The sequence below is a fragment of the Dendrobates tinctorius genome, unplaced genomic scaffold (genome assembly GCF_039654945.1).
Source record: "Dendrobates tinctorius isolate UK_male_01 unplaced genomic scaffold, ASM3965494v1 ptg000032l, whole genome shotgun sequence".
NCBI classification, from domain to species: Eukaryota; Metazoa; Chordata; class Amphibia; order Anura; family Dendrobatidae; genus Dendrobates; species Dendrobates tinctorius.
In genome coordinates, this window is record NW_027361700.1 from 7512766 (window position 1) to 7525124 (window position 12359).

The 12359-nt window shown below is 41.4% G+C and overlaps 1 protein-coding gene across 1 annotated transcript in view; it reads left to right on the forward strand.

The window, feature by feature from the left end:
• The window catches only part of DNAJC7 (DnaJ heat shock protein family (Hsp40) member C7), a 64240-nt gene extending 52850 nt beyond the window's left edge, over positions 1-11390 (forward strand). Inside the window, exons 9-14 of the mRNA XM_073572364.1 lie at positions 1028-1119; positions 1933-2006; positions 5512-5658; positions 5757-5909; positions 6073-6135; positions 9126-11390. Of these exons, the coding sequence (XP_073428465.1) occupies positions 1028-1119; positions 1933-2006; positions 5512-5658; positions 5757-5909; positions 6073-6135; positions 9126-9163 (567 nt within the window). The 3' untranslated portion in view covers positions 9164-11390. The remainder of the gene's footprint in view (positions 1-1027; positions 1120-1932; positions 2007-5511; positions 5659-5756; positions 5910-6072; positions 6136-9125) is intronic.
• Positions 11391-12359: the final 969 nt, after the last annotated feature.

Below are 12359 nucleotides of genomic sequence, written 5' to 3' on the forward strand. Positions count from 1 at the left end.
AAAAGGCCACTTCTTAAAGCATGGCATAAAAATGGAGGAAAACTGGAGTTTAAAGGCTAAAGAGTATATTTATTCGTTACACAGATTTAAGTGAACAATTAGAAAACAATAACATAAAAAAGACAGGTAGTGGGGTAACCAGCAGTGTATACATCTATAAAACTAATGTATGAGGTAAACATGCACAGGTGGGTGTATATATACTTATCTGTAAAAACATGTTCCTCAATAACTGACACCTTATTCTCCAATAGTACAGTCAAAGGTAAAAATTCCTACCCATCGTGCCAGAATACACCGAAGATTTTACAGAAAGGAGAACAAATGACACGTTTCACGTGATAAATAACACTGCTTTCTCAAGGGGTCCCATTTAAATAGTAATGATGGCGTTAAAGGGATTGTCCCACAAAATAATGTACATTTAAATCAATAGATTTTTGATAAAAAAATAAATCTATGATTGTATGTGTTTAAAAAAAAAAATGTTCCTGTGCGGAGATAGTCTTATAACTGTGCCCCTGCTGTGTACTGTGTAATCGCTGTGTCTGACCGTTCAGGTACATGGTCTGATCATACTACAGCTCCTGGGCAGGGGAGGAAGCAGAAGTGTATAGACATTATAGTGTGGGATCACAGCTGCTTTTTTCTTGTTATAAAATGTGATAAATGCTCATGTGCTAAAAAACGGGCAACAAAATGTTTTACCTCACAGAAAGCATCTGTAATTCTGTGCTGTCCTGTCTGTATACTCTTTCACTTCCTCCCTGCCCAGGAGCTCTGGTGTGACCAGATCATGTTCCTGTACGATCAGACCCGGCCATTACACAGTGCACAGCAGGGGCACAATTTATAAGATTTTCTCAGCACAGAAACATTATTTTTAGCACATCTAATTATGGAAGGTAGTATTATTCCAAGATCTACGGATTAAAATGTACTTTGTTCTCGGAAAAAACCCTTTAATGTTTAATCTTAAATCCAATTATTGCACCGAATATAAATCTATATGATGTGATCTCTACAGCTCAAGAAACTGGACGAGGCCATAGATGATTGTACGAATGCAATAAAACTGGACGAAACGTATATCAAGGCGTATTTACGACGAGCCCAATGGTAAGCAACTAGAATGCGCAGTGTCAACGTATTCATGTGCCTGGTTCTAATATTAATGTGGTAACGGTGCGCACTCCCTTCTGCATGAAGAGGGTAGCGGGGTTGGTGACATTAGGCCTACAGGTATCTGCCAGGCTGCGTGCGTGAATGGCAGTTATTGGGAACCTGTCCTGATCTAATGCAGAAGTGACTGGAGTAACAATGCCATAGATGGGATGAGAGCGCCAGTCTACCACCTCTGTCCTGAGCTAATGCAGAAGTGACCGGAGTAAGAATGCCATAGATAGGATGAGAGCGCCAGTCTACCACCTCTGTCCTGATCTAATGCAGAGGTGACCGGAATAAGAATGCCATAGATAGGATGAGAGTGCCAGTCTACCACCCGTCATGAGCTAATGCAGAAGTGACCGGAGTAGGAATGCTATAGATAGGATGAGAGCGCCAGTCTGTCACCCCTGTCCCTGATCTAATGTAGAAGTGACCGGAGTAAGAATGCCATAGATAGAATGACAGCGCCAGTCCTCCACCCATGCGGGGGCTTGTTCAGCTCTCTGCTGTATGGTAAACGGCCTGTGCCTCTCCACTATTGAGCTCAAAAATATCACATGGGTCCACAGTATGCTGACCACACGATCACTCCCCCCAATCAGTCGGTTTAGAAGGGACTGCTCAGTAATCAACACCCTGGCCCTTGCTATTTTTGCCAGACCCCAGTCCAGCTTCTTTTAGCACCTGTAAATCCGTCATTTCATGATCTTTCTTAGCCCAAGCCTCAATAACGTCACACATAAAAAAACGTGTATTTCTGTTCAGTTACACAGACACAGAACAATATGAAGAAGCCGTTCGAGACTATGAGAAAGTTTACCAGACAGAAAATACAAAAGGTAGGTTCACCGTTCTGCAGCGGCGCTCTCATGTACGTTCTCTTACTATGTGCTGTGTTAAATATTTCTGACATATTGAAACACAGACTTTTAGAATATACATCTTTAACTTTCCATCCCCACCTGTGGATTTTTCTTACCTGCTTTCATAGTTGTAGTCATAGAATGCATCTACAAAAACCTGAAAAGGCTGAGTACAATGCAGGGCGCCCGTAATGGGGAGCTTTCCTGAATTTGTCATATTGTCATATATTTTACCCCAGTGTCCAGTTCTGCGCCATCTGTGCCTTCTTTTTCTTCAGAGAATAACAACTTCAGAATTTGTGAAAGAAGTCAGATGTCAGCAATGTAGTGACATGTTAGTGTTTGTACTATGGCAGCGATACTCTGGTGATCTGACCTTGTGATCCTCATGCAGAGGTCCACAGTTTTTTTTTTTGTTTTTTTTTTTAAAGTGACATCCACTGAAATGTAGCTGGTAGTGCGCCTCAGCTGGTAATAACCTTGATACCTTAGCTTAGTTTGTCACTGCTTATCGCTCGCTGTAAGCTTATTATTGCTTGTACCACGGAATGGAAAGTCCCGGAAAACATTTTAAAGATGACCTTTTTAAAGACCTGTTTGTTAAAAACCTGGTGATCGATTCAGTTGCTATTTCATCTGAGAGTAGCATGACGTAGAGACAGAGACCCTGATTAGAGCGATGTGTCAGTTACTGTGCTGCTTGCTGTAGTTTTGATAGACAGTGATTTTTATCAGCAGCAGATCATCAGTAGAGAACTAGTAAACCTCCTGCCATGTAGAACTCTATAGACATGAGCTCTGTATAACCCTGTCCATACCAGTGATTGGCAGCTTTCTGCCTATGCACAGTGAACACAGAAAGCTTCCAATCAGTGGTTTGTGTGGGGTTATATACAAATCAGCATTCAGCGAATTTGTTGATCTGCCACAGATAAAGCAGTGATTTTATTAAAACTGCAGCAGGCAACCAAGTAATGCATTGTGGTAATCAGCATCCCAACCCCTGCATCATGCTGCTTTTCAGATGGAGTACCAAACTCCTTGTGACAGATCTCTTTTAAAGCGCTTATTCACAAAAAAGAGAAATCATATTTGCCTTACCGATTCACCTCTGGTATTCACGCTTCACTACAGCTAATCAAGTATCGTATAGTCACATGACTACTGCAGCCAATCACTGGCTACAGCGGTCATGTGGCTAGACAGCACTGTGCCAGAATCAGCTATACTTTGGAGAAAAGTACCGTATATACTCGAGTATAAGCCGACCCCCCTAATTTTGCCACAAAAAACTGAAAACTTATTGACTCACGTGTAAGCCTAGGGTGGAAAATGCAGCAGCTACTTGTAAATTTCAAAAATAAAAATAGATACCAATAAAAGTAAAATTAATTGAGACATCAATAGGTTAAATGTTTTTGAATATCCATATTGGATCAGGAGCCCCATATAATGCTCCATACAGTTCATGATGTGCCCCAGAAGATGCTCCATACAAAATACACCCCATATAATGCTCCATACAGATCATGATGGGCCCCATAAGATGCTCCATACAAAATATACCACATATAATGCTCCATATACAGTTCATGATGGGCCCCATAAGATGCTCCATACAAAATACACCCCATATAATGCTGCACAAAGGTTAATAATGATGCGCCATAGATTATGCCCCATATGCTGGTACATAAAGGTTATGGCCCCATATGCAAATAAAAAAAAATGACATGCTCACCTCTCGACGCTGGGGGGCCAGGTGCTGGTGTCCTGAACAGGCGGGGACATCGGCGCGCTATGGGGGCCAGGTGCCAGTGTTGCCGCTGGCTCAGGGCCCCGCCACCTGAGATATTCACCTGTCCCCGTTCCACCGCCACGCGCCGCTCTGTCTTCCGGGTCCCTCTGTCAGTGACTGTTCAGGCAGCAGAGGGCGCGGCGCGTACTAACCGCGTCATTGCGCCCTCAGACCTGAGCGTCACAGCCAGAGGACAGAGCGGCGTGCAGCGGTGGAACAGGGACAGGTGAATATCGCATATACTTACCCTCTCCTGGCGCAGTCTATGCAGCCCCTGCTTCTCCCACGGTCTCCGGAAGCTCTTCCTTCCTTCCTTCAGCGGTCATAGAATCGTAGAGTTGGAAGGGACCTCCTGGGCCATCTGGTCCAACCCCCTGCTCAAAGCAGGATTCGCTAAATCATCCCAGTCAGATGTCTGTCCAGCCTCTGTTTGAAGACTTCCATTGAAGGAGAACTCACCACTTCTCGTGGCAGCCTGTTCCACTCATTGATCACTCTAACTGTCAAAAAGTTTTTTCGAATATCTAATCTGTGTCTCCTCCCATTCAGTTTCATCCCATTGCTTCTAGTCTTTCCTTGTGCAAATGAGAATAAAGTTGATCCTTCTACAATGTGACAGCCCTTTAGATATTTGTAGACAGCAATTAAGTCTCCTCTCAGTCTTCTCTTTTGCAAACTAAACATTCCCAAATCCTGCAACCTTTCCTCATAAGACAGGGTTTGCAGACCGGTCACCATTCTGGTCGCTCTTTTCTGAACTTGCTCCAGTTTGTTGATGTCTTTTTTAAAATGTGGTGCCCAAAACTGGACACAATATTCCAGATGAGGTCTGACCAAAGAGGAGTAGAGGGAAATAATGACTTCACGTGATCTAGACTGTATGCTTCTGTTAATACATCCTAGAACTGCATTTGCCTTTTTTGCTGCTGCATCACACTGTTGACTCATATTCAGTCTGTGATCTATTAGTATACCCAAGTCTTTTTCACATGTGCTGTCACTTAGCCCTATGAATATGCGCATATTCATGACTTTAATGAGCGGTACCAGGTGACCCTGAACATAGGGGCCAGAGACGCGCCAGTGGGAGGGTCAGTATGATCTGACACCCCCACCGACGCCCTGGTGTATATGACTCGCGCATAAGCCGAGAAGGGGGACTTTCAGCCCCAAAAAATGGGCTGAAAATCATCGGTTATACTCAAGTATATACAGTAATAGTTGGAACCAGAGCATTGTGAGATCAGAATTTTTTTTTTTTTAATTCATAATATATTTTTTTAATTGCTGGACAGCCTATTAATACCCGCACAGCCTTGATGAAATGATGACAAATTAAATACTTTAATTTTGCATGCCAGAGGAGTTGAGATGCATTGTTCAAAATAGCAGTCAGGCATTACACATGTTCGCATAGCTTAGATTTTCATGGACAATGCCATAGTAAGCGCATACTTCAGGGAAGTTGGTGGTCTGGGCAAAAGCCCAACATTTGTCGAATACATACCCCAGTGTTTGTTTATGTGTCATTATGTGTGGTGGGGGTGGGAATGGCAGATGGCGTGCCACTGTACCAAGAAGAGCCCTCACTGGGTTCTCCACATTTGTGAGCAGACAATAGTGTATGGGGAAACAATGAGGCTTTCATTGGACATTTTTCTCCTTACACCCTTTTCTCACCAGAACACAAGCAATTCCTCAAGAATGCACAGCTGGAATTAAAGAAGAGCAAGCGGAAAGATTACTACAAGATCCTAGGGGTAGACAAGAATGCGTCAGAGGATGAGATCAAGAAAGCATACAGAAAACGAGCGCTTATGCATCATCCAGGTGATCTGATTGTCCACCATAACTAATACCTTCACTAATGACCTGATCTTGGCTTTTCACAGATCTCTACACACACGTCTTCTGGTTTTTGTTTTCAGACAGACACAGTGGTGCAACGACAGAAATCCAGAAGGAGGAGGAAAAGAAATTTAAAGAAGTTGGTGAGGCCTTTACAATATTGTCAGACCCGAAGAAGAAAGCTCGTTATGACAGCGGGCAGGACTTGGAGGAGGATGGAATGAACATGGGAGGTGAGACATTGTGTGGTGGCCAAACTATGTAACATTACCCGATCCATGGACAGACAAGTTGGTGGTTCTCTATGTGGTTGATATCTACAACCCTAATTATGGAGCCACTCATCACTTCACATGTATCGTCATCAAATTAAAATGATTTATTATTCTTTTTCAGATTTTGATGCCAACAATATATTTAAGGCATTTTTCAGTAGTCCCGGAGGCTTCAGCTTTGAGGGTGAGTTTATGGAGAACATAGAAAAACAAATTTGGCTTGTACAAGAGCCATTTGGGTGTGAAGGCTTGATACATTATCTGCTCTATAAGGAAAGGATATGTGCAGAAGATGTCTGGCTCTTCCTGTAGATACTCTTTTCAGAATGGTGAAACCAGTTATTCGTTTATGGAACGTTGGTATTCCAGGCTACCTTCCTCAGCCCTCATTCATGGCCTTGTTGGAAAGTTGGAGCCCTGCACATATTCTGCCATTAATAAGTGAATCTCCATCTTTTTATTAGGAATTAATGTAACCAAATATTCTCCAACATCACCACGATTTATAAATCTACAGGTCTGATGGTAAAAAAACAAAATTCCCTCCTATGCCAAGCAGTTGTAGGACATAGCATCCAAATTGCCATCAGTAATGGCTGCATTATCTTATTAATTAGGGTCTTAATATGGCCTTTCATCCCTTCAAGTGCCCATTCATCTTATGTCACGTCACCTGCCGACATCTGTCTCTCCCAACTCCATTGTCCACATGAGTGTTTGGTGAGGCTGAGTACTTGTCTTTTCAGGGGAGAGTGGAGAAATCTGCTGACAGCTACGTCTGTCATGGGCATATCTCCGGAGGCAAATTGAGAGTAGTTGTTGGAATTCCAAGAGTTGGAAGTCCCTGCTACACACTAGATGCTAGGCTGATCCGCCAAAATTGACAGATTTGTCCAACGTTTTTCTAATATGTATAGGGACCTTAAAGGGAATCTGTCACTAGGATCAATCTTCCTAAGCTGTCTGTATGGGCATGTAGATCACAGAAAGTTCAATAAAATGATCCCTTGATATTTGCGATCCGATGTCTTATTCCAGAGAAATCCATGTTTTTCTTAATATGTAAAACAGCCGTTAAGATCTATGAGCAGGACACTGATCCTTGATAATCTGCCTCCAGAGCTTATTTTAAAATGGAAGGGGATGACACCAGTATGAGACGTTTTATGACTGACAGTCTGCTCTTCTGATCTATGTCTCACACTGGTAACACTCCCTTACATATAAAATAATCTCTGGAAGCCGATTCTCGGTGAGATCTATGTCCAGCCCATAGACCTTAACAACTCATTTACTTATTAAGAAAAATGTAGATTTCTCAGGCATAAAACATCAGACCGCATATATCAAGTTATAATTTACAACTCTTTATGACCTACATGCCCATATAGATGGCTTAGGCAGGTTGAACCTACTGACCTATTCCCATTTAAGGTTGGAAAACATTTTTCGGGGGCCATTTTCTGATCCAGCTCTAAGATAAAGTAGAAATTGTCCGTCTTTTTATATTTCCTATCCTAAATAATAAGCACCTCCACAGAAATGGTATATGTGATTAAAAGGTTATTTTCTGACCATGTAAAGTGTAATTACACGTTCAAGCGACTTTTCAGAATAATCTGTTGAGTGTGTACATGAGGTCTACTGTTATTTCTGGCCATTTTTATGAATTGTACCTTGTATTTTTTTTTTTTTAGCATTTTCCCCCTCTGCACCAGAAGTCTCAGCAGTTTCTCTGCGTCTCTCTGTTCCTGTCTCTCACCAGCTCCCCTCACTGTAGATTCATAGGCAAATGTATAACTTGATTCTCCCACTGAAGACAGATCTGTAAACAGATTTGAGCAGTTTTTAAAATGATTGACCAGTGCTGAGAAAAAGTGGCTGATTAGATGCGGAAAGAAGCATATGTCATTTATATTACAAAGTTTCTTTACTTCTACTGGTGAAAAAAAATAAAATGCTGCTACTATTTAATTTTATACGAGGCCCTGATAACACACAGATTTGTCTTGTGTTCTCTTGTTTCTTACACTTCATATCAATGGAGACTTGATGCAAATGAATGGCTAAGAAGGATCTGCTGTGAATTGACCGTATTGTGCACATTCTGTAAGGAGAAGGGTATTCAGTGTACACTCAGACACTGTACATCTATCTATGTAATGTGCAGCTGCTCGGGGGACCCTTCTCTTGACACCATTATATAGATGATACGCATGCTGTGCTCGGTTGCCATATATGTGCCGAGCTGGGTAGGACTCATGCTGCCGTGCCAAAGTGATAAAACACTGTATATATGTATTTAGTTGTTTTTTTATTTTAAGGTCATGCACACTTTTGCAACCATTTTATCCCAAAACATATTAAAAATGCAAATAAAGCAAATTTTGTAAGTGATATGGTGAAAACATAAATTATGTATGCAGCGCAGATCTCTTTGAAGATGCCTTAATTTTATTTTTGATGCATTGGAACAATGAAAGATAATTGGTTGCAAAAGTTCACATACCCCATGACAAAATAATATTGATTGGGTAAGTTGAGGCTAGCCACCGGATTCCAGTTGTTGTACTACATGGTGGCCATTCGGATACATGATTTCTGACTCGTATACCCTAATAAGACACATGGATTGGGGTTGTCCTCATGAGGCCACCCCTTATAAATAGACTGCTTCAACTGATCGGTCACCAGGTGTTTGCCATGCCATCTGAGAGCAGCATGATGTAGAGGCAGAGACCCTGATTTAAGTCATGTATCTGTAACAGGGCTGCATGGTAGTTTTTATAACATTATCAGGAGATTCACTGTAGGACTACTTTTGGCAATGTTACCAGGTACTCCTACCCTGCCCCCACCATTGATTTGCTCTTTTCTCTGTCTGCTGTGCATAGACAGAAAGCTGCCAATCAGTGATGTTGGCGGTATTATACAGCGTTCAGAGAACTATGAGATTTGCAGCACATAAAACCATTTTTAATCAAAACTGCAGCACGCAGTAAAGTAAGTGACACATGACTGGAACCTGGGCCTCTGCCTCTACATCATGCTGCTCTCTGGGTAGCAAAAAATCTGGTGATCCTCTAAATATTGTATACTCTTTAATGCTTCTTCTGTCTGATACATGTGTACATTAGAAGCTGTTTATTAATAAACTCTCTTTATCTCTTCCAGCATCTGGACCCGGAAACTTCTTTTTCCAGTTCGGTTAACAAGCCCGCGTCCCTGAACCTCCACTCTCAAAAAAGTCTTGTATCCCACCTGCCTTTCCTCCTGCCCTCCAATCCCTTCTCCGTACAAGTGTTTTAACCTGGAATAAGGACAATATTTAATCAGACTTCTCAACGTCAGCAGCATCTTATGTCTCTGTTTATTAGAGAAGTGTGTTTTTTTTTTTTAATTAATATTATTTTGACTCCATCTCGGTTTAAATACCTCTTTGTGTGCTCATGTGTGAAGGAAAAACTGAGCAAGGCATGAATGAAATTCTCAAATAAAATGTAAGAGCCTAATAAGTATAACTTCGTCCATCGCACTGCCTGCAGAGTGTTTGGTGTCTTTGGGTAGGGGAGTACACTTGTTCCTCATCCCCTTTTGCCTACTTCAAAGCTCCTACGCGGAAGGTTCTGTAATTCTCCGGAATTGCCTGTATACACATATTTGGATTCCTTTTATCATGCATCAGAACCACTCGTGTATAGACTCTGTTATCCCCACCTACACGTCTCTGGATTAATCTGATCCGAGTTCACACAAACTTGGAAGTTGCATATGATTTTACCTGTAGCAGAACTGGATCTCTTAATTATTGCTGCTGCTGATCCGGGCAGATCAGAATGGGATCGCTGGAAATCTACTTGAGTTTTGAGACACAACATTTGGAATGGTTCAGAGCATCGTAAGCCTGGTTTCCATTAGCCCTTGCCCATGCAGTTGCGATGTTATCCAGCTGGTACACATTGCGGCGTGACAAGACAGCGATAAGTAAACCAACTTGGACTCTTTCAATGTTTTATTAGGCTTAGTTTTTTTATTTGTTTTTTTTTTTTGTGTTCTGTGTATAAATTGAACATAGGTATGTGGGCTGCAAGAAAAAAAACACTTTAGAATAACTGCACGTTTCTTTGTACTTTGAAATGCCAACACTTGGGTAGTTTTAGTAGATAAAGGCCCAAATCTGTAAGAAGTAGTAGATTTGTCTACCAAAATATGTTCTACTTAAAGCAGCACTCCAGTATATTTTTGTCTGCCATATTTATCCATTTTCTTCCTCTGATGTGGTTCCCCTAATGTAAGCTACTCTTTGCATGATACCGCTGGCTTTGCAGCTGGTGGCATCTCATCGCTGCAGTTGCTCTACTCTGAGTACTATCTAAGAGCAGTGAGGTAGAGGTCAGTAATGTCTCCCCTGTCATCTGCTTGTGATAAGTTTCTCTGTAAGCTCAAACAAGTTGGAGGCAGGGAAAAGATTCTTCACGCAGTATTTAGATGTTGATTGTTGGTGTATGTATTAGGGGAGCTGCAGCTAATCACTGTATAGGCTCTCCTACTTTACCACTTCCCTTTTAGATAGCAGCAGAAATTATTTTCTCAGCTACATGAAATGACATGCAGTGAAACTGAACATGGCAGGAAGAGCATGAGCCCGATTCATCAAGGCTAGCATTTTTTATGCTAATGAGTAAACATATGTGCAGAAAAATCCTCGGAGTGCTACTTTAATAAACTGATAATGGGACATTTATCGTTGCGGTTGCACAAAACTTTTGCGCAAACTGTGACGTTTCATTGTCATAAATGCCTAACTTAAAGGTATCAATTTTTATGCCATTTATGACTTAATTTTTCAGTACTTATGCCAAAGCTTAAAATGAATTGAAAAAGTTTTTGGTGTGAAATGCAACATTTCTATGGTGGCATTTCTGCATAAAAGTTGCAAAAAAGTCACACATTCTAGACAGTGTATAGCAGTCTTTAAAAAGGCGTGAAACGAATACATTTATTGCAACTGTTTTAAACGCGTGTTCAAAATCGCAGTTTGTGACTTGTTTGTGATTTTTATATATTAATGTGCGACACACGACGCCTTGGACTCCAGCTTTTTTTATTTTTTCATTGGGAATTGTACTATTTTAACATATTAAAAAAAAAAATGTAATTTTCACAATTACAGCATAGATGTGACATGTAACACTTACTGTAACATTGGGAAGTATACCACCATGCTTACAGTTGCAGAGGTGTAACTGGCTCCACTTTCATTTGTAAAGGGCCACTTTTGATAAATATGGAGTGGCAGAGTTGGAACTTAAGCGCGAAGAACCCAGTTTTTTTTTTTTATTAATGTGGGCCATAATGTGTGTCCATTGAAAGCTCCATTCACTGCAGAGTTACATTTGTAAATATGAAGGATTTCAATAAAAAGCATTTTAAACCACAGCTTCTCCTTACATGTAGTGCATCAAATTTCTCGCTATTGTAGTTTTTTTTTTTTTCCCATTTTGTACCTAAAATGCAGATTCTACATTTGAAGAAAATGGTTTAATTGTGGGAACCTTTTAACAGGAGTCATTTTGAAGCCGGAAATGGCAAAGTCAAGATGTCAACCCATCCCACAAAATTGCAGCCACTTTTGTTTTTTATGGGGGGGGGGGGGTGGACATAACAGTATCTGTTACCAAACTAGAAGTCGTCCTAAATGGCTGATTTTCACCGTAATGAACGATTTTCTGATGTTTTGGTGAAACTAATGATTTGCTATAACCAATTCCTGAATGACTGCTAGAACGCCAAGTGGCTATGTTGGATATTTTTGGGCTGATGATCACAAGTAACATCATCTGCCAACAAAAATCTAATGCAGCCTTTGTGGTCCGATGTGGAATTCCGTGGGGGAAAAGAAAAGACATTTATGTCTTCTGTATTGGGGGGGCTTCTAGGGTTCAAAAGCTGCGTTTTATGGGGTACACCAAGAGCAGGCCAGTTGGTTTGCCGCTGAAGGGTCTTCCTTACAGAGCTTGTCTTCTAGATCAGCCGGTAACGCTTGTTGGGGACATGCCTCGTTGCTTTCCTCTCGGTGATTCACACCTGCTGTTCTGTTTCTGTCTTTGCTTTAGTTTCGTTTCCTCGTTGAGGCGAGTCTGACATGTTGGCACAGAAAGCAGTGGGTGGGGCACATGTATAATCCTGAGTGGGCACATTGCTCTCCATACTGCTCTCTGTGCCACTCCGTCATGTAAGGCTGTGGTCACATGACCATATTTCGATCCAATTGCTGTCCATGAAACAACTGACATTACATGGGCTCACTAGGGCCAATGTTATTCAATTGGGCTGTTCTAATAAGTATATGGTTTCTTCATGGACTAAGTCTGATTGTGGGGGAAAACAAAATGCCAGCCTTCACTA